This window comes from Cryphonectria parasitica, assembly GCF_011745365.1.
Source record: "Cryphonectria parasitica EP155 unplaced genomic scaffold M406scaffold_1, whole genome shotgun sequence".
Lineage (NCBI taxonomy): Eukaryota > Fungi > Ascomycota > Sordariomycetes > Diaporthales > Cryphonectriaceae > Cryphonectria > Cryphonectria parasitica.
Genome location: NW_024468909.1, coordinates 4,027,924 through 4,049,093, shown reverse-complemented (window position 1 = coordinate 4,049,093; position 21,170 = coordinate 4,027,924). Strand labels below are relative to the sequence as shown.

Genomic DNA, 21,170 nt, shown 5'->3' with positions numbered 1-21,170 from the left:
AGACACACCTATCTCGCTGGTCTCCCCACCTGTCAGTACCAAGATTTTAATCATCCTACTGCTATCGAGGATGGCAGCATAAACATGAATCCATATTTCACTTTGCCCATCCAATCTCGTGCGGCCCAAATTCTCCTCCTCCATGACCTGACGCGGAACCGCAGGCACGAGAGCCGGGTTTCCATGGCCTCGGAAGCTGTCACTAGCAAAGACAACGAGAAGTCTCATCTCTCTCTCTCTCTCTCTCTCTACACATAGTATATTCACGACGATGTAAGAATAAAAATGTGTCTAAACTGAAAGCAGTAGACGCGAAACAATTCCGTCCCTCCTTCGGATCTCTCCCGAGTGCCTCCCGCTTGCCCTCCCCCTCCCCCCCCTTATCCGATACTATACTAAACTACTCACGCCCCCCCCCCCCCCTTTCTCTTAAACCATCCGTTGCGTCCCTCCCCGTCTCGGGCCCGACCATCCCTCCTATCAAGATCTGAGACATCCTACCGGGCTCCGCGCTGGGTTAGAAAACAAAAACCGGCATTATCGAATGGCGGTGACCAAGCAGAGTGAGCTATACCGCGTTGTCTGAAAAGAGCTCTCGCGCTCCCGTGTGCCGACGCGAGATCCGAAGCCCCCCTGGTGAGGGCATGCTTCACCAAATGAATGTCTCTTTTTTTTCTCGGTCCCGATGAAGGCATTCACTCAGTTCATGTCTCAGGCCATTACTCGGACTGGGCCCATGAATCGCCCAAATTAGCATCATCAGGGGTGGGAAACAAGAGGGAAATAACATTGATGACACCAATATATTGTTCGGAAAATATCGCCGTCTACTGAAAGCCTTGTTGTCAGTCGGTTGAGAAGCTTTCACCCTTTTGGCTTGGGTACGATTCAATATTGTGTGCCTGAAGCCTTGCGCCCGGTAATGTTGACTTTGTGGTTGAGACAGGCGGTGTGCTTGTGAGGAAGCCTTTGGCCTTGAGGAGATGACCCGGATCGTAGGAAATTATGCAGTACCGTATCATAGTGTTGGGATAGTCCGAGGGACAAAATGCCATCGTACACAGTGACGAATTCCTGTAAGACATCTATTACAATCCTGTGGTGATTGAGAACTCAGCACAAAGTCCCTCTGCAGGTCATCGTAACTTTATGCTCACCTGGTCTAGCCGCATAGCAGCATCTTACTTCAACCATACCTCCTCACCCCAACAAGCTTCCACCGTCATGTCTCCCGATATGATAGACACTCAAAAGTCAGGCCAGCAAGACAGCATTCACACCGTCCCTTATGCCAGACACTCACCACCAAACACACCAGCGCTCCCCAAAGGCAGACCACCAACCGACATGAGACCCCACGCCAGGCCTGCGGCCTCCAGATCTACCTCCTGGGCCGGCAAGTTATCGCCCTTCACGCTGCTCTTCTCCTCAGGACTCGGATGGTACGTGTCGTCGCCGGGCTCCTCCTCAGGGTCCCGTCCGGTCTTGCGTACCCTGCCGCGGCGGCGCGATGATGCGGATGGTTCCCGGTGCCCCTCGTCGTCTTCCTTGGATCTGGAGCCTCTTACAGCTCGTCGTCGAACGCTCGCAGAGGCTGTATCATCCGTGTCGTCATGATTTTGCTCGTCGTGTGCGAGCTGCTCCGAGCTGCCGGGACCACCCTCGACAGACTCGTGCTTGTTGTGATACAGCGGGACGGCCAAGGTGAGAATGTCACCAGCGCCCAAGGATCGGACAGCTGCCCAGAGACCAACGCTCAGCCCACTGATCAGGACATCGTAGCCGACGGCGGCAACAACTGGGTGGTCTCTCGTCGACCCCAGAAGTTTGCCGATCGCAGTGGTCGTGCGTTCCCATCTCGACCGCTCTTCAATATCCCAGGGCAGGAACCTGCTGTGCCGGTGGTAATGGGCCTGAGGCAGGTTGTACCGCAGACCACGCAAGGTAGCCATCCCGTGAAGTACAACACTCGTTACTGCCATGAACCTGAATAGGTTGACGAAAGCAGCAGCATTGGCCCTGCGGCCAGACTGTACAGACCCCCATGAGATCGGCGCCACACTCCGGAGCACCAAGGGGGCGAATGTGAAGGCACGAGATGCGCCAAGGACCCGGCTGAAAGATGCTGTTCCTGCGGCATAAGGCAGACGCAAGATAGTACCATAGCTGGCCAGGACGGTGAGCAGCAACAGGCGCGGGCTCAGAACCCAGTCGCGTGGCTTGGGTGTGAAGATGGCGTTACGAACACGAGCGAACCTGCATAGTGGTTAGCGAAAGGCCCATGGGATATGGCAACGTTCCGTCGAGAGGTGGAGTGAAAAAAATATACCGGGATGGCGCTTGAATTCCCTCTGGTAAGGGTGTCGGCGTAAGGAGCAGGGCCACGAAGAAGAGGTTCTGTGCAAAGGATAGGCTGACGAGGTGTGCCAGGCATTGGAACGCAAAGAGATTCGAGATGCCACGGCGGGTGCCCTCGGTAGCCACGAGCACGCTCCAGGGGACAATCGACAGGTCAAGCTGCTGTCCCCACCAGAACCGACGAGCCTTCTCTGCCACGATCTCGAAGGCATCTTGGTAGATTGGTGTATCTGCCAGCCACCGCACGCTGTTGCTGAACAAGGTGTATGCGTGAGGCTCTTCCTGAACAACCGAGGTGTTGGTAGCGAGGCCTTGTTGTGCGCCGCTGATGAGAACATGCATTAGATTCTAGCAAATAATTTTTTCTTCTCAGTAGTACTTTGTCAGTAGAACTGACCTCTGAGGTTTCTCAACCACCCCTCTTTCAGCGGCCCAAACACGGAACGACAGTGATGCGTATGCCAGCGCTGCATAGCAGGCAGTACCGAGGCTGAGCAGGGCAAGACCGGCGAATATGGGCACCAGTTTTTTCCGCCGATCAAGACGAAGCCTTACATCTTGAGACGGGCTGAGGGATTTGAATGAGCGATACAGGCTGGCGCCTACATTTTGAGTGAAGTAGATTGCACTGAGGACGTGCAGGGCCACCAATACCGCCCCCGTGTATCTGCCCCGCAGTCAGCGAACGCACTCATTACATAGATGAAGTCCATCCATAAAGCCCATGGTAACAGGACTACTCTCGATGTGTAACAGACCTTAATTCGGGCTCGATAGGAACGGGTGCCATGTTCGAGAACGCATGCCACGTCGTGAGCAGTAAGTTGGGGATGTCAACCACAGAGCTGTGTGCTGAGATGTTGATGTCGAGCGCTCTTCAAAAGGCCAGTCGATAGGGGTGATGAGGGGATGGATGGACGCCTTACTCCCTTCTCTACCAGTATTGAAAATGATGCCGAGGCTCATGTATAGATACACTGATTATTCACATCATGATGGTCAGTGGTAGGGTAGGGAATTCCGTTGCAAGGTAGATGTACATCTGCACAGTGACGCAGTTGGGGTGACATGCCCCTGGTCGCTTAGCAACTGCAGATGCACTCAAAGGAGTATAGTAGCCCTCTGCTGGCGTCAACGCAGCTTCAAGTGTGAGCATTCAAGAACGCCAGGACGCAAACTGCTCTGGACCGCAACGCCATCTTTGCGTGTACCGAGACATTGGAGGGACGGAGATACACGTTGATCATCAATGTATCCGTAAGACCGGCTATGATCCCAAAGTTCCCGGTGTTTGTTTTCCATATTGTATTGGTATTCTATTGATATTTTGCAGAGCATTTCGAGGCAGAATCCGGCCGCTCCGGAGCACATGTCTCTCATTAACGGTCCCTGGTGGCTCTTCTCCGACAAGTCGCTTTGAATGATCTAGACACCATCAGCCCAAAGAGGCCACCTTGAGTGAAGTGGCGGTCCTTCCCGGGAAACCCGGATTCCCCAGTGATGGTATGTGGCGATGAGGGCCGTGGCGAGGTTGTTGGTCACACCAGGACCGCACCATCGACTATGAGGTCGTTGTTATGCTCCGGATCGCATCATAAGTAAGAAAGAGCACTGAAGACGGGACCATCTAAGAGGGACTCCTTATGTCTTGTCAAGCGTCCCGTATATCGAAAATGGTTCGTTTGAGGAGGACGTTGCCACATGGGTTGGGCACATAAAAGTATGTGACTGGCTCAGGGGTCTGAAAATGGATCTCCAATGTGAACAATACCAGGTAGATGGGCGACTTGCTACTTACATATGGGCTGCTGCCTCATCGTCGCTTGTATATGCTGTTTGTCGTCCTAGCTGTGTAATCAACAACTCAAACCGTGGTAGGTATTGGCAAGATGCATCTGTGGTGAAGACGCCATCTATGGAGCATCTGAGACATGTGGTCAAGAGGCTTGCAGTGGTCGTTGGGCATCTCTTAGGCACCTGGACAGCTTTGAGAGAGCCATCCAACTCATCTGCAGGAAGAAAGAGGCTATCATTTCTGAATGTTGAAGTAAGAAAACAATAAGACGTAGTATTGTAATAGGCACTCCTGTAGTACTGTACACTACGTCCTTGATAGCACCACATGGCAGTAGTGGAGTACTGAAGCTCAGCGGGATTACTAGGGGCCCCCCTGTTTTGCTAACTGTACAGTTCTACTTTTTAGTACAGTTGCTGCCCTTGTCCAGGTACCCTACAGTCAGTGGTATGGAAGATCATTCCCTATCCTTATTGGGAATTCACCATCCTCACCTACCGCCATCGCAAAAGTAGATTGTTGTAACCCCTCCAGAAACATAGCCCAATGACAAGATGTACCATCTCGCCAAGGGGCTCTACCTGCTGGCAACCAGCAAGGAAGGTATGTAACCTCTCGCGCGCGCGCACCCACCAGCCCAGTCCAGCCCAACCCCCTCACAAAAACCCCCAGGCTAACATACACATCCTCTGCTCGCCCAAAAGAGTACTCGGTGATCCTCCTCGGCCTCGACAACGCCGGCAAGACGACCTTCCACGAGCAGGTCAAGTCCCTCTTTCTCCCCGACAAGCCAGAGCCCAAGCTCAACACGGTGCCGACGGTGGGGCAAAACGTCTCGACCATCAGCCTCCCGGACATGTACCTCAAGATCTGGGACGTGGGCGGGCAGCACTCGCTGCGCAAGCTGTGGCAGAGCTACTACGCCAGCTGCCACGCCATCATCTTCATCATCGACAGCACGGACATCGGCGACGGGAACCTGGACCACGACCACACGGGCCGCCTGGACGAGTGCCGCCTGGTGCTCGAGGACGTGCTGCAGCACAGCGAGACCGAGGGCGTCCCCGTGCTGGTGCTGGCCAACAAGCAGGACAGGGAGGACTGTGTCGAGGTCGTCAGGATCAAGGAGGGCCTGGTCAAGAAGGTGTTTGAGGGCGAGAAGGCCAGCAGCATCCGTGACTCGAGGGTCCTGCCCGTGTCCGCCCTGACGGGCACCGGCGTCAGGGAAGCCATCGAGTGGGTGAGGTCGAGGGTCAAGTGGAACAAGGAGTCGAGGCCGCCCGTGATGAGGTGACGAGGCGGGTGCTTGTGTGTGTGTGTGTGTGTGTGTGTGTGTGTGTGTGTGTGTGTGTGTGTGTGTGTGTGTGTGTCTGTGTGTGTGCATGGCGTCCCAGGCGTTTCTCAGATCTATGGAGGAGGTCATCAGGATATTATAGAGCGGTTGGCAGGGACGGCGGAGTTTCGAGTGTGTTATTTACTTGGGGGGGCACAACCAGACGCAACAGAGGGAGCAAGGCTGCTTGCTACATTCGTCACGAACAGGCAGTTGACATACATGCTAGAACCAGTAGTGTCTCGAGATGACTGACAAGCTGGAGTTATTTCTCGGGGGGTATCATGAATTCATTTCTTTGTCTAAGCCTTCTTGTCTAGGTCTCGGCCTGCCTGTCGTTCTCCGCCGACAACAGCTCCGCAATCAGGCCTCCCTTGTCTCTCCTCTTGACGTCCTCCGCAAGCTTCTGGTCCACCAGCGTCGAAAATTCCTTGGCCTTGGTCAGCGCCACATTCGTGCACTGCAACAGGGCGACCGCCTCGGTCGGGGTCCCGCCCAGCTTGGAGATCTGGCAGATCTCGCCGTGCCTGTTGAGGCTGACGGTGCAGCTCCCGACGCGCACCTGCTCCTCGATCCAGCTCGCGTCCACGAGCGCCGTCTCAGCCTCATCCCCAAAGAAGCTGAAGGTGACGCAGAACGGCGAGTGCAGCCAGCTCAGCGGCACAGGCTCCCTCTCGGCGGGTGTGTACACGGTCAGCACCTCGCCCTCCATGCCCGTGTCGGGCTTGCGGAAGTGACGCAGCGCCGCGACCGCCGCCAGGCACGACGCGTCCGTCAGGTTGCCGTCGTGTGAGAGAACGTGCAGGTCGACGCGGATAGACCAGCACTTTTGCCCAGCGACCAGACACAGCGACTCGACGTCTAGAGCGCCTGAGCGCCGCACGGTTTTCTCGAGGGTGCGCGAGAGGAGCACCTCGGTCTCGGTGGGACGGTTGACCTCGAACGCGGGTGAGGTCATGGGGCTGAGCTCGGTCACGATGTTGAACACGCCATCGAAGGGCCGGTCTGGGTACGGAACTGTGACTTCGGCTGAGGTTCTGGCGAGGACTCTGCATAATTGATTGGTTTATGGTTAGATTTTCCGAACATATAGCCCATATTAGCCCAGATATGCACTTCACATACCTCGTTTTGCCCAGCCTGACCTCAGCCGTGCCATACTCATCCCCAAAGGTGAGCTCGATCGGCCGATAGTCGTCGAAACTGCGATTGTCCAGCCGGAGGTGCTCTTGGAGGGCCTGCGTAACGAACGCCTTCTCGTTGAGAGAAGGCTCTGCTTCTCGGGGCATTTTGAAGTTATCTCTCTCTCTCTCTCTCTCTCCTCTCTCTGCCCAGAAGACCTCAGGTGATACCAATCATGCCTAGGGCTGCAGAATGTCTTTTGTCGTCTAGCCTGGAGGAGAGTTGTCGTCCCGTTCCGCTTCTGAACTTTTTCGATCGCGGGGAGGTGGGAAAGCTCGCTGCTAGCCCGCTGTGGCACAGTAGGTCGCATCCAATTTTGCCGGGCGGTGACGCTGATCTACAGGGGTGCCTCCAGCATACACCAGAGCCTCGGGACGCCCGACCAGCCGAACCACTCCCAAACCAAACCTCAACTTTCTCCAAACTCTCAACGACCTCCTCACTGAGGCCCTGCGCACTACCGATCTTTCTCTGGACAAGCTTCCTCTCCTTCAGTTCCCTCAACCACAAAATGACCACCGCACACAGACCTACCTTTGACCCTGTAAGAATATCAGTCTGCCTTTTTCCTCTAATCACCGCCGGACACTGACACAAGATCACCAGGCACGGGGCAAAGAGGCTCTTCGTGGCCCAGCCTACCACCAGCGACTCCTGCCCGCGCATACCCAGCTCAAGTTCCGGTACGCCCTTTGTCCCACTGCATTTTCCTCACCTCGGGCGATTACAGCCTGCTAACACCATCCCCTTTTCCAATAGACAACCAGGACAGGGCGGCACAGGCGACCGAGAGACCCGCGACCTGCGCGCCGAGCTTCTCGCCGCCGAGGCTGCGCACCAGGCCAAGCTGCACGGCGGCCCAACCCCTGCTGCAGATGACGAGCCTGCCACTGCTAGCCATGGCACCAAGCGCATTCTCGATTCCGGCGCCTCAGCTGCTGGCGGTGCTGATGACGAGGATGAGGACCCCGAGGCGAAGCGACGGCGGATATTAGAAGAGACACGAGATATTGATGCCGACGACTCGGATGGCTCAGATGGCTCGGGCAAGGATGATGACGACGACGATGACGATAGCGACTCGGACGAGAGCGACTCGGACGACGAGGAGGCGGAGCTGCAGAGGGAGCTCGAGAGGGTCAAGCGCGAGAGGCAGGAGAAGCGCGAGCGCGAGGAGAGGGAGAGGGCAGCGGCCGAGGCGGAGCAGAGGGAGAAGGACATTGCGAGGGGAAATCCACTGCTCAACAAGCCGGACTTTACGGTCAAAAGGCGGTGGGATGATGATGTGGTGTTCAAGAACCAGGCAAGGGGCACAGAGGACAAAAACAGGAGCAAGGAGTTTGTGAATGATATGCTGCGGAGTGACTTCCACAAGCGTTTCATGAGCAAGTATGTGCGATAGAAGCGGAGCTGCAGCATTTTCGCGGGCGTACAAGGCAGGGAGTTTCATGAGCGATTTCTTTAAAGTTGAATCAAGGCACCGATTGGTTTGCATTCAGTCCGATGCTTTGAGATGGGATGCTCAGCTACTGAAACGCAGCTTTCAATCTATCCCTCTTCCTGTCTAGAGTGGCGGCCACCTTATCGAACGCCCTAGTCGACTTGTTGATGTTCTGGATGCTACGTACAATGATGACTTCCAGCAGTGTCACCACCGCCATATCAGCAAGGCCCTCCTCGCATGTACAAATCACGGTGGAAGAGAGCGACCGTCGACTCACCTGCAGGAACAAGTACCCATGGGGCATTGAATCCAACAAAGTAGACCCAGAAATACTGGAACTCGGGCCGACTGTACATGACACCATTGGTTTTCTCTTCGACATAGCAGGTGGAGTAGTACAGCGCCACTCCATACAGGTGTGCCACGCTCACGATGATCTGGAGGGGATAGCGCAGGCTGCCTGTGCGGGTGATCGATACAGCTGTTGCGAAACTGAGGGGTCCCCATACGGCCTACAGAGTGAGTCATTAGTGCTGTGTGTTTTGTTGAAGCCTGCTTCCATGGGGCCAGGTACTGGAAAGGAAAGGGCTGTCGTTTCTACTCACGATTGTGATGGCCTCGACGCAGAGCATGAAGGGGTCCGACGTCAGATAGCGAGAGTCGGACAGTGCATACTCTTTCCACAACTGAGCAAAGAGGTCCTGTGAACTGGCGAGGGTGGCATGGTTATACAAGAAATAACCTGGCAAGTCCTCCAATAGTAAGTAAGCCATCAAACTCATCGGGTCGGTCTGAGCTTGATGCAGGGCAAGTTCAGCCGACGACACGTACCCTCGAAGAAACAGTGCAGCGATCCACCTGCGTATATGTCAACCACTGATTCAAATCTGGTTTGAGAGGTGAAAATTAGTCCACCGAGGGGCAATTTGGACTTACATAAAACGAACCAGCCGAACACAGTCTTGTCGACCAGAGAGAGCCTCGGGTTGAACCTTGTCGCGAGCCATAGTGCGGTGAAGACGGTGATGCTCAGCAAGCTTGCCAGGCGGACAAGCAGCTCGATGAGAGAGCTTGTATTGGGAACATAATTTGGGATGTGTGCATCCTGTGGGTAGTATGGATGAGGTGGGATACCGAAGACCTGAGCCATGGCTGCTGGGCAAAGACACTGAAATTAAATGAGGAGACGGATATCTCTCCTGGGTTGGTCAGATGCGGGCCACAATTGGCACTCAAGCTGGTTCCTCTCCCACAGAAGTGAAGACGATGATTGTGTGAGATTTCAATATTGCATTGTTTTTTTGGGAGGGCAAGTGCACCCCAAAGGCGTGGATACCATGCATGACACTGTCAGGCCGGCAACCTGCAGGGTCGACACTGCCTAACAAAGTTTGGATTTTTGATTTGAAGTCTAGGGTAAGTTGCAAAATAAATAAATAGATAAATGGAAACGGAACGTTTGAATGATATCTGCATGATGTGTTTCGCTTCTCAGATCTACTCTAGGTCCACCTAATCAACTCATCTCATGTACTTTCTTAATACTTCACATACCATCGTTATTCCTGCTCTGAACAGGAAACATGTGCTCAACTCCTTGGCTCCGGAGGTCAAGTAAGACTGCAGAAGCGCTAAAGAGGCCCTGTTAGTTACTGCATCTTGTACGAAATAAGTAAGTACTACCTGCCACCACACCATCACCAACTTGGTCATACCTAGTGCTTATGTGCCTTCCCTTATCTGCTGCTGCCTTGCATCCTCACCACAATGCTGGGTGCTTATATCCTGCTATCTCCTTATTGGTGGCAGTCCAGTTCAACTTCTCGAAAGGCGTTGTTGATTCTGCGACACGAATGAAAATCAAGATCAATGTCTAAGGACAAGACTTGTTTATAATAATGCGCAAATTATTCCTTTTCTCTGCTGCCATCTCTACATCAATATGCCACGCGGCATCTCTCTTACCTCGTGGCCGGGCCAACGATGATAATAGCGGCCAACAACACATCTTCAGCCTGAACGCACAGCCCAATCCTCTCTTTTCTCCGCCCTCGTACCGGCATTCTCGGGGCTTCGTCGCACTCGGCGATTCCTATTCTGCAGGTATCGGTACTGGCCTCGACGGGCAGTATCTCGTCTCGGAAGGAGACTGCCGACGAGGTCAACATGGCTACCCTCTCCTCCTCCACGCAGACTTGGACAATACCACAGGGACCAACACCTCCTTCCAATGGCTGTCGTGCACCGGCGCCGTGACCACCGACCTCCTCTCCGGCGTTGACCCGTCCAGCCAGATCGACGCCATCAACACCTCTCTCCCTCTCGATTTCGCCACACTCTCCATCGGCGGCAACGACCTGGGCTTTTTCAACGTCATGAACGCCTGCATCTTCCGCTTCTACTCCTTCTACAGCGGAACCTGCGCCGCCGCCCTGGCCGCCAGTGACGCCGCCCTTGCCAGCGGCGTTTTCGAGCACAGGCTTGAAATCATCCTCCACGAGATCCTCGACGCCGTCGCCTGGGAAAAGCGGCCCTTCTTCAGCCTCACCGTGACGGGTTACGCCCGATTTTTCAACGACCAGACACCTGAGTGCGATGCCATGTCCCTCGGCGTCTGGTGGGGCGGCCCAAAGCTGTCGCGCGAAATCCGGGGCCGTATGAATGCTCTTGTCGACGCCGCCAACGACAAGTTGCGTAGGGCCGTCGCCCGCGCCGCCGCACGGTTCCGTGGTCCTCGCCCGCGGGTGCTGTTTGCGGACTACAACGCGCTCTTTGAAGGCCACCGCTTCTGCGAGCCGGGGGTCGTGGAGCCTGCGTATGAGCGCATTGAGAGCTGGTTCTTCCTTGTCGGCGGGCCCGACAATGCGCGGAACGAGACGACCTGGCCCAACGGGACCAACGGCGACCCGCCGAACAGCGACCCGCCAAACAGCGACCACCCCCCTCCAGACGATGACGGCGCGATGATGATGCTGTCGCCCGCCTCGGAACTTGTCAACCCGCAGACCTGCCTGCACAACGCACAGGCTACCGGCGACTGGGGCGAGCTGGCGCTGTGCTACATGGCCGTGGCGAAAAGCCGTGACCCTTCACTGCGCCCGGCGTATGGGGGCGTGACGGCGCAGAATGGCATGTGGTGGGTTCCCACGAGCTATGGGAAGACGTTTCATCCTCGCACTATGGGATGTGAGGCGATTCGGGACCATATCTATGACATCTGGAGAGAATATGGGCTGTAAAGGGTGTTTCGATTTCTTAACGTCAGGGAGTGTGTAGATAGACTTGATTGGTGTTTGAGTCTCTTGCTGGTCTTCATCCTTCCTTATTCTTTCCTATTGTAGTATGTGTTTGGATTGTTTTCTGAGCAGAGCATGGGTGAGACGATTTGATATCCCTAGATTTTTGTTTTCGCTTTTTTCTGTTATTATAATTTCGTATATCTCTCATTTTATACATCTCGACTAGCTAGGTACAATTAATACTCTCCTACACAGAGTTTGATAAAAATTTCCAGGGCATCTATCTTTGACGCCTACGGCCCGTAATTCTAAGCCCCCATTCTTTCGTGCCCAAAGAAGGGGATCGGGGAGGGGGATAAGAGAGACGAAATCAAAATCAACAGCCTGAGGGCACTTGATCTGAAGAGACCCTTTCTTTATTCGCCGAGAATGCAGAGGAGGCTATTAAGTACTTAAGTAGCTGTTTCCCTTCTTCTTTCTATATCCAGCCGTAATTGCCATAACAAAAAAGTTGCGGTCCTAATCAGATGGCCATGCCTACCATAAGACAAACACATACACATTCTAATCAGCCAGGCCAAACGCCTCCCCGATGGCCAGAGTATTGATCCTGACTCCTGTAAGCGCCACCAAGATCCCCACGAGATCTACGACCAACAGCACCAGGGCAGCCATCATGAAACGCGGGCAAAACACCCGGTACAGCATGAGATGCCGCCGCAGGTACCCGGCCCAGGCCATGGTCGCCAAGCTCTCCACGGCAAAAAATGTCACAAACACACCCAGCGCTCGACTGACGCCCTCCAGCACGCCCTTGCGCTTCGGCCCCGTCTTCCACAATACAACCAGTGGCACACACGCCGCAGCGAGTATTTGCCCCGCAAGGTGGTTCATGGCAACCACCAGCGGGCTCCACGGGTATCGCAGCGTGAACAGCGGAATGAATGCTGCGTCCCACTGGATGCTGCTGAATAGGGCCTGGTGACCCGTCTTGAAATAGTGGAAGTTGCCCAGCAGGCCTAGCATCACGGGGCCGATGGTCTCACCGGCGATGTCGTTGAGGTCGAGGAGCTCCACGAGAGACAATACCTGCCACATCATGAGGGCAATGGCGCCGCCGCCCATAGGCTTGGAAAGTAGGATACAGGCGGCCATGATATTGATGGGGAGCAGAAGGTACCGCGCACCATTGGCGTTGCCGTAGCCCAGGACCACGATCTGTGCTCTCTTGGGGTCTGCAGATGTCGTGATGATGTTGATACATGGAGGAGCCCAGATGAATGCGGTGACACCTGCGACGAGGGCGATTCCAAGGGCGAGTTGCGCAGTGTACACGCTCATGTATTTGAGGATGCCTGCGGGCAAGGAAGAAATCCAGTTCGCGCTGTCTGCTGTGTCTATGGTCCAGTACACTGCTGACAGGAACAGAGTGATACGAAGTGCGTAGCTGATCCATGTGGGCGCCAGGCCATGATAGGATCGTGTGGGTATATAGTACGCTTTGATGATCGAAGGGAGAATAGCGAAGACGGCAAACGGGATAACCAGGTGCCATGGTGCCGACGTCGAAGACGTTGAAGATGCGTAATAAGTGGTCTTGCAGAAAGGGTACTGCTCGTCACGACAGAGTTTCGAAAAAGAAGCGACACGTCCGAGTACGACAAACAGGATTGAGTGGTAGATGGCGAGGTAGCGGTTTTGCTTGTGTTCGATGTTCAAGGCGGCCAATGCGTTTGCCAGGCCAAATGTGGTGACAAAGAAGAGGAGAATGGAGTCTTCCCAAATGGTGTACGAGTTGGAAGCGAAGCCAATAGACTGGCTTATTGTGAAAGTGGCTGCCAGCCAGCCCCAAATGTTGGATGGAAACGGGACGACGAAACGTTTTCTCAATAGTGCTATTATGACCATCGCTGTGCTTGCAAGTCCAGCCGAGGCAGCACCGAGACGGTAGTCATCCGCCTTCGTGAAGGCGGCGTAGGTGGTGCCCAGCACACCGCCTGGAACAGCACCGGCCAGAGCAGCTTTGACAGCTGTCTTGGGGGACGTCTGATACGAGGGCATATCCAGATCCGCCTTGCCGTCTTCGACCTCCAGCTTCTGCTCTGCCATATCCAGCTCGAAGTCGTCCAACTCGGCGAGATCGTCGTCGTCATCCCTGGTGATATATATGACCAGTGCAAGCAGGCCCAGGCCAGTAATCACCAAGCCGATGATCATGTTAGGGACATCGAATCTGGCCCATAGGCTCTTGCACACTTTCAGGTTTTCCTCCTGGTAGTCCCTGAAAGCAGAGTATACCGTCTCGTAGGATCTGCCCCAAGAATGGTCTCTCAACACCTTCTCGGCGCCTTGGAAGAACTCATTAGGCGACCCGGCCTCGATCTTTTGGTCGATTCCCCGGGCCGCAAAATAGGATGCCTGATATCGCTGAATCCCAGAAGCCGCGACGCGCACCGCAGATGCCAGAGAATTCCAAGCGTCGCCCTTTTTGCCAGCAAAGGCCTCCTCGATAGGCGCGCCCAGGTTATTGTAAGGGATGGGGATGCCGAGCAATAGAGCCAGAGTCGGGACAAGGTCAATCTGATTGACGGGCCTGGTTTTGGCTGTGGACGGAGGGATGACGAATTCGGGTCTCGTCCGGCCAAAAACAGGCTTCTTGGAGTACATCCATAGAGCAGCCTCGATCTCATCATCGCTCTCGCCGCCGTGGTCACCTTTGGGGTCCATGCCATGGTCACCCATTACGATCAGAACCGTGTCGTCGTCTATTTTCTCGGTCAGATCTCGGATGAAACCGTCCATCTGACGGAGCTTGGCCGTCATGGCACTATGGGCAGGACCGTAGCGGTGGCCAGCGTGATCAACGCCCAGCAGATGTCCAATGAGCAAATCCCACTCTCCCTTTCTTTCCGGCGTCACAAGCGGAAAGATATGCTCCAGGACACCATTGTCAACAGAGTGGAGGTCCCAGACATTGAAACTGTCGTAAGCCCTGCTAATATTGGGCTCGAAATATCCAGGAAATAAGGCTTCCCAGGTATCATCTCCAAGGTGAACAATCTTCTTCCCGGCGTCCCGTAATTGTATGAGCAGGTTGTCTTCCTCGATGGCCGTACCCGCAAAGCTGCTTCCGATATCGATGAACGTCGGCAACGTTCCGGTCGTCAGCCCCTTCAGCCTCTGCATGGTCGCTGTCGGCGGGTCTGCAATGAAGGGCCGCAGGAAGGCATGATTTGGAGAGTTCAAAGCGGTCTCGTACATAAAGGGAAAGGCATTGTGGAATTCGGCATCGTCCTCCACCGGCACGGTAAAGTCATATCGCAATGCGTCGATGATGACCACCACTGCCCGCTCAAACGTCTTGGGGTGCCAGCATCCACCCTCGACTGTACCCCGGCCCGTCCAGTCCGACAACACACTCAGATCTCCTGTCGTCGTGGCCTCTACGGGATTGATAGTGCAGTTGGACTTCTCGTCGAGAACAAGGCGCGTCAGAAGGAATCCAGACGTGAAATATGCTATGCCAATGGCGTGTATGCACAGCATCCAGACCCAGAAGCCGACTGTCCACCTCCAACGTCGCTCGTATGCGGCCTTCCGACGCAATTCGAGGGCTGCACGTTGTCTCTTGAGGGCACTGGCGCGCTGATTCTCCTCAGCTGTGTCCTCATTCTTCTCATTGACCCCCTCAGCCTGCTGTCGGCGCTTGGCTGCTGCGAATTGTGCGGCGATGGTGTTGTAGTCTGTGGGAGGGGGTTTCGAGCGGTCGGTAGATCGAGGATTGCGGGGCGGCATTGTGCCTACTTGGGAGGGAACGAAGGAGGGGAGATTGGCGTCGAAAAGCTGTTGAATTTATAACGACATAATTGGAAGTGAAGTAAATGGCTCAGGAAAAGAAGGATGAGCGAGGGGAATCGAACAAGGCGTCGTCGTGATTTGGGATTTGATTTGGTTCTGGGGGACGTTGGAGCTGGAGCATTGAAGCTGGTTGAGGAGTCCACAGCTCTCCACTAAACTGCCCCACGTTCTTTTTGTATTGCCCTTTGCCATGAGCAGTGGACAGGCACACCCAGTAAGGACCCCTAAGCTTACCAGTATAGTCTCTTAGCAATGTTAGCATGAACATGTACCTGGAACTTCATTTTACAGTCTTTATACTGGCTTACGCGCCCCTTCTAATTTGCCATTAACCCCCCCCCCCACCTCCAACTTATTTCCCTCCCTTGCTTTATGAGTAGTTGCTGTACTGATTGCAATTATGCTACTAGTACTACGATGATTCCCAAGTCTAGTTCGGCCCACGCCCATCTAAACCCTGACACTGCTCGCTCTCTCCCACCTCAAACTCCATTCTGGCTCAATCCTCAATACTCTAATCTTATTTTGATAGTAGCCACCTCATACATATACTGGTATTACAGCCCAATAACAGATGTCCAAGTACACTACACATCTTATGAAGACTTCCTTGTCTCTTCAATTCTTTTCTTCTCCCCCAAGCATCTTACATCTGTGTCTTTTCACAGCGGGCCGTGCCGAGTTGTTAGCATGAGCTAATAGTGATCTCTTGCTATGGTGGCTTGCTTGATGAGCAGCGTCACATCTCACTGCCCTGGAATCAATTATGTTGAGACTCTGCAGCTGAATGACATGACATAGCTCCAGCATCATGCCTCAGGCTTGCAGAGTACATATGAAGTGATGGATGAATTCTAAGTCTCCAATGATTTCAATTCTCTGATGTATGCAGGCCTAGGCAAAGCTCTTTGTAGTAGAGGAAGGAAAGAGGGTTAGGACTATGGTGACTTGCAGTGACAGGGACGGTACCTGGGCAGGCTTACTTAATGCAGTGACGCCACTAGAGCCTGCACCAGATGCCCCTCCAGCCTCCGCAGTCGGATCCCTATGCATCATATTCGGCAAGGATTTTGGAAGCTTTGACGGGAGCGCCTGCTGGGCCTTGGATCGTGTTAGTCACCCAAATGGGAGTTTCCAAAATTTTCTATTCCATCAATTGCTTCCACCTACAACTTGAAACTGGTTCTCAATTGGCAATCACCACTCCTCACATCCGGGGAACCTGCAGAGAACCATGTCACAGCTTCCTGATCCTACCGTAGACCTTGACTGGTCAGGTTTTGTCGGCCCCATCCACGAGCGCTTCAGGGCCTCAGTTGAGAGGAGCCCCGACAGCACATGCGTCGTCGAGACCAAGACGTCGACAACGCCAGAGAGGAGGTTCACCTATCGCCAAATCTACGAGGCCTCCAATGTCCTCGCTCACTACCTGCATGATGCAGGCGTTACGAATGGGGATGTGGTCATGATCTGGGCGCATCGGTCGGTGGACCTGGTCGTTTGTATGATGGGCACATTGGTGAGTCTTTTCAATTGTACTTCTGTTCTCCTCTATTCCTTGAGAGGGTAAACATCGACTTACACTCACAATATCGTTAGGCTTCTGGTGCTACTATGACCGTGTTAGACCCGGCATACCCTCCAGCTCGTCAACAGGTGAGTCGCTACACTGCTTGGGCCAGGTGGGCCACTCAGGAACTTGGGACAGGCAAACTGTTAGGCAAACCTTTGCTTTTTCTATGTCTAGAACAAGGGTTCCATTCTCTATACTGTTTTCCTTGCTAGACGCTCACTGTTCTCAAGGTCTACCTGGAAGTTTCCCAGCCGCGAGCTCTCATTCGGATCGGCCGAGCCACGGATGAGAACGGACCCCTGGCGTCTCTTGTCCAGAGCTACATCGACGAGTCGTTGCAGCTCAAGGCAGAAGTGCCAGACCTCCGCATCCGAGATGATGGATACCTTGCTGGTGGTGAGGTCGATGGGAAGGATGTCTTTGGGGGCGCCAGAGGAAAGGCGGCGGCTCCCCCAGATGTCGTCGTGGGTCCAGACTCAAATCCCACCCTGTCGTTCACCTCTGGAAGCGAGGGACGCCCCAAGGGCGTGCTTGGTCGCCACTTCAGCTTGACCAAGTACTATACCTGGATGTCCGAGCGCTTTAACCTCACGTCGGAGAGCAGGTTCACTCTCCTGTCTGGTATCGCTCACGATCCCGTGCAGAGGGATGTCTTCACGCCCTTGTTTCTGGGGGCGCAATTGCTCGTGCCGTCGAGGGAGGATATCCAGCACGAGAAGCTGGCAGAGTGGATGGGGGAGCACAAGCCAACCGTCAGCCACTTGACACCAGCTATGGGTCAGATCCTTGTCGGTGGCGCAACAGCCGAATTTCCAAGTCTGCAGAACGTCTTCTTCGTCGGGGACGTCCTGACAACAAGAGACTGTCGTGTGCTCAGGCGACTGGCGGTGAATGCCAACATTATCAACATGTACGGAACAACCGAGACCCAGCGAGCAGTGAGCTACTACGAGATCCCCAGCGCCGCCAGGGACCCTGACTACCTGGACAAGCTCAAGGATACTGTTCCCGCCGGTAAGGGTATGCAGAATGTGCAGCTGCTGGTCGTCAGCCGCGAGGACCGAGGCCGGATGTGCCAGGTGGGCGAGGTAGGTGAGATCTACTGCCGTGCTGCTGGTCTCGCTGAGGGCTACCTTGGAGATGAGGAGAAGAACAAGGAGAAGTTTCTCGTCAACTGGTTCGTCGACAACCAGAAGTGGGTTGAGCTGGACGCCAAGAACAACAAGAACGAGCCATGGCGAAAGTACTACCAGGGTCCTCGGGACAGACTCTACCGGACTGGTGATCTTGGTCGATACCTGGAGTCAGGGGATGTCGAGTGTACCGGCCGGGCCGACGACCAGGTCAAGATTCGAGGTTTCCGCATCGAGCTGAACGACATCGACAGCAACTTGAGCCAACACTCGCTGATCCGGGACTGCAAGACCCTCGTCCGAAGAGATCGAAATGAAGAGCCGACCCTGGTCAGCTACGTGGTTCCTGAACAAAAGGAATGGGAGAAATGGCTTTCGACGTACAAGCTGGAGGATGTGGATGATGAGGGTGTCGAGATGGGGTCCGTCAGAGTCTACCTGAAGAAGTACAGACGGATGCAGACAGAGGTCCGAGATCACTTGAAGTCACGTCTGCCAGTCTACGCGGTGCCTACGATTTATATCGTACTTAACAAGCTGCCGCTAAACCCCAACGGCAAGGTTGACAAGCCCAACCTACCCTTCCCTGATGTGGCTGAGCGGACGGAGGAGGCATCAGAAGAAGACCTGCAGTACTGGGAGTCTCTGACCGAGGCCGAGAGGGCAGTCGCTGAGAAATGGGCAGAACTCGTGCGTGGTTTGAACCCCAAGACCATCAGGCGGGATCAAAGCTTTTTCGACCTGGGTGGACACTCTCTGTTGGCCCAGCAGCTTCTTCTGACCACCCGCAAGGATCTGGGCGTGGACGTCTCAATCAATACTCTGTACGAGTTCCCGACCCTGGCAGGTTTTGCTGCACAGGTGGAGAAGGGCAAGAGTGGTACAAGCGAGGCCGCCGAGGACGGCGTGCCTGCTTATGCCAGGTCTCTGGACGAGTTGATTGCCACTCTTCCAGAGAAGTACCAGTCTGCAGACGCAGACTCTATCGGGTCCTCTAGCGGCCTGACCATCTTCCTCACCGGTGCTACTGGGTTCCTGGGCTCTTATCTTATCAGAGACATTCTGGAGAGGACGCAGTCCGGCATCAGGCTGATCGCTCATGTGCGAGGTGCTAAGGACGCTGCAGCGGCGCTCGAACGCATACGGCGCTCCCTTCTCGGAAATGGAGTATGGAACGATGACTGGACTTCGAGGCTGAGCTGTGCTGTCGGTGATCTGTCGCAGCCACAACTCGGCATCGACGATTCGACGTGGAACACACTGGCCGAGGAGGTCGATGTGGTCATCCACAACGGCGCCTCGGTCCACTGGGTGAAGCGGTACCACGACATGGTTGCGCCTAACGTTCTCTCCACCATCGAGGCGATGAAGCTGTGCAACACGGGCAAGCCCAAGCTTTTCTCATTTGTCAGCTCGACAGCCGTCCTCGACACCGACCACTACATTAAACTGTCGGAAGAGCAGACCCGCACAGGCCAGGGCTCCATCCTGGAAGAAGACGACATGCAGGGTAGCCGCGTCGGGTTGGGCACAGGCTATGGCCAGACTAAGTGGGTATCGGAGCAGCTGATTCGCGAGGCAGGGCGGCGCGGTCTCCAGGGCACCATCATCCGGCCGGGGTACATCCTGGGCGACTGCGAGACGGGCGTGTGCAACGTGGACGACTTTTTGATCCGCATGCTCAAAGGCTGCATCCAGCTGTCGTCGCGCCCACGCATCATCAACACGGTCAACGCCGTGCCCGTCAACCACGTCGCGCGCGTCGTGGTCGCCGGCGCCCTCAACCCGCTCGTCAATGACCACGGCGTCAACGTGGTCCAGGTCACTGCGCACCCGCGCCTGCGCATGAGCGAGTACCTCTCAATCCTAGAGTACTACGGCTACCAGACACCAGAGGTGAGCTACGACGACTGGAAGGCGGCGCTCGAGACCTTTGTGTCATCGGGCCCCCTCGAGAAGGACGCCGAGCAGAACGCGCTCATGCCACTGTTCCACTTCTGCGTCAACGACCTGCCGGCCAACACGCGTGCGCCCGAGTTGGACGATCGCAATGCCGTCGCCGTGCTGAGGCGGGATGCGGACCGATTCACAGGCATAGACGAGAGCGCAGGGTACGGCGTGTCGCGGGAGGACGTCGGGAGGTACCTCAGGTATCTCGCCGAGATCAAATACATCGCGTGGCCCTCGGGACGGGGAAGGCAGCTGCCGGATATCAAGGTCGACGCGGCGAGGGCGAGAGATGCTGCCGGCGGACGAGGTGGTGCGTTGTAGGGGGGTCGGTTGGGGAGTAAAAATACTATACATAGATACATGCATCCTCTTTTCTTCTTTTTTCTTTTCCCCCTCTCCTCCTTTGCTCTATTTACTGTCGGCAGGCGGCTAAGACAAAACGAAACCAATAAACAAAATTTGGGTGTGATGATAAGAGAGATCGGTTTATGATTCCTCCGGCAGCCGACCCTTAATGGTGACTATTATGAAAGGGGAATCTTGCAGTCAGAAGGATTGCTTCTGCAAGAGCTTGCCAGTAAGAAGACAAAAGAACCTTTTCTAGCTAATGTCTATCTACATAGTCCTATATTTGGGACAGGCAAGATACCATCGTTGAGCCCTTGTCTTCCCAGGTGGTGCGATTAGGATTCAGACCCTAGTAGGGAATAGGAGGAGCCGGCCACCCGCGACGTCTCGCATCTGACGGGTGGGTGGTTGGCAATCCACTGATAAGTCCCAAACCACTCATACTACTATGTATTATAGTATGTGCCTTCCTGGACACGAGGCCGTGTGGTTACTTTCTGTTGAGTGGGTGAGGACATATGAGGGACAGGGAGGATTCCATAAAGGAGAGTATCGTGTACATGGTACAATCCAGTACTATCTACTACGACAGATTTGGTTAGGACGGCGCCGACACTATGGGCGGATGACTGTTTGCAGACAAGGAAGAAAGAAAAGAAAAACCAGCGTGTGGGGGTTAGTTTTTTTGTATTGTGTTTTTAGGTTGTTAGTTCTTTTTAAAAAGGGTAGCCCCATGTTGATTTTAGTCTTGTAGCTGAGATAATTATCCTCTGGTTCAGTTGTCCCCCCAAACGACCACCAAAATAAATCCTCAGCTGTGTGGTGACCACTGATCCTTCCCACAGTGCTGGATCAGCTAATGGTGCCATAGTTATAGCGCCGCCACTGCCTATCCCTCCTCAGGTTAGCGAGCGCGGCAATTAATTCCAAGGCCTCTGCTAGGACCATGCGTGCCAT

At 54.6% G+C, this 21,170-nt stretch overlaps 7 protein-coding genes across 7 annotated transcripts; 3 read left to right on the top strand and 4 right to left on the bottom strand.

The window, feature by feature from the left end:
• Window positions 1-767: 767 nt before the first annotated feature.
• Window positions 768-3,380, bottom strand: M406DRAFT_344220 (uncharacterized protein). The gene is made up of 5 exons (XM_040921957.1): window positions 3,117-3,380; window positions 2,756-3,025; window positions 2,330-2,605; window positions 1,158-2,256; window positions 768-1,096 (listed from the first exon to the last, which is right to left on the bottom strand). Exons 1-4 carry the CDS (start codon window positions 3,146-3,148, stop codon window positions 1,287-1,289), a joined length of 1,548 nt encoding a protein of 515 aa, XP_040781477.1. The 5' UTR covers window positions 3,149-3,380; the 3' UTR covers window positions 768-1,096; window positions 1,158-1,286.
• Window positions 3,381-4,707: 1,327 nt separating this feature from the next.
• M406DRAFT_336178 (P-loop containing nucleoside triphosphate hydrolase protein) lies at window positions 4,708-5,447 on the top strand (the record flags this gene model as incomplete). Its single annotated transcript, XM_040921116.1, has 2 exons — window positions 4,708-4,756; window positions 4,858-5,447. The coding sequence occupies 2 exons, from the start codon at window positions 4,708-4,710 to the stop codon at window positions 5,445-5,447; spliced, it is 639 nt and encodes a 212-aa protein (XP_040781476.1).
• Window positions 5,448-5,768: 321 nt separating this feature from the next.
• Window positions 5,769-6,775, bottom strand: M406DRAFT_59501 (uncharacterized protein; the record flags this gene model as incomplete). Its single annotated transcript, XM_040924637.1, has 3 exons — window positions 5,769-5,802; window positions 5,837-6,535; window positions 6,612-6,775. The coding sequence occupies 3 exons, from the start codon at window positions 6,773-6,775 to the stop codon at window positions 5,769-5,771; spliced, it is 897 nt and encodes a 298-aa protein (XP_040781475.1).
• A 1,419-nt stretch (window positions 6,776-8,194) lies between these two features.
• M406DRAFT_336175 (Emopamil-binding protein) lies at window positions 8,195-9,262 on the bottom strand (the record flags this gene model as incomplete). The annotated part of the gene is made up of 5 exons (XM_040921115.1): window positions 8,195-8,304; window positions 8,390-8,624; window positions 8,718-8,854; window positions 8,944-8,970; window positions 9,049-9,262. 5 exons carry the CDS (start codon window positions 9,260-9,262, stop codon window positions 8,195-8,197), a joined length of 723 nt encoding a protein of 240 aa, XP_040781474.1.
• A 748-nt stretch (window positions 9,263-10,010) lies between these two features.
• On the top strand, window positions 10,011-11,351 carry M406DRAFT_246957 (SGNH hydrolase; the record flags this gene model as incomplete). The annotated part of the gene is made up of 1 exon (XM_040916436.1): window positions 10,011-11,351. The coding sequence occupies one exon, from the start codon at window positions 10,011-10,013 to the stop codon at window positions 11,349-11,351; it is 1,341 nt and encodes a 446-aa protein (XP_040781473.1).
• A 564-nt stretch (window positions 11,352-11,915) lies between these two features.
• On the bottom strand, window positions 11,916-15,146 carry M406DRAFT_66911 (uncharacterized protein; the record flags this gene model as incomplete). Its single annotated transcript, XM_040925023.1, has 1 exon — window positions 11,916-15,146. The coding sequence occupies one exon, from the start codon at window positions 15,144-15,146 to the stop codon at window positions 11,916-11,918; it is 3,231 nt and encodes a 1,076-aa protein (XP_040781472.1).
• A 1,297-nt stretch (window positions 15,147-16,443) lies between these two features.
• Window positions 16,444-20,186, top strand: M406DRAFT_66910 (uncharacterized protein; the record flags this gene model as incomplete). The annotated part of the gene is made up of 3 exons (XM_040925022.1): window positions 16,444-16,728; window positions 16,809-16,865; window positions 16,995-20,186. The coding sequence occupies 3 exons, from the start codon at window positions 16,444-16,446 to the stop codon at window positions 20,184-20,186; spliced, it is 3,534 nt and encodes a 1,177-aa protein (XP_040781471.1).
• Between the last annotated feature and the right edge of the window lie 984 nt (window positions 20,187-21,170).

Bases quoted from the DNA above. Each gene is read 5' to 3' on its own strand.
- M406DRAFT_344220 (XM_040921957.1), bottom strand. From the start codon at position 3,148: ATGGCACCCGTTCCTATCGAGCCCGAATTAAG. The intron at 2,606-2,755 runs GTCAGTTCTACT...GTTCAGCAACAG, and splicing joins GTGGTTGAGAAACCTCAGAG to CGTGCGGTGGCTGGCAGATA. The intron at 2,257-2,329 runs GTATATTTTTTT...ACCACTATGCAG, and splicing joins GGAATTCAAGCGCCATCCCG to GTTCGCTCGTGTTCGTAACG.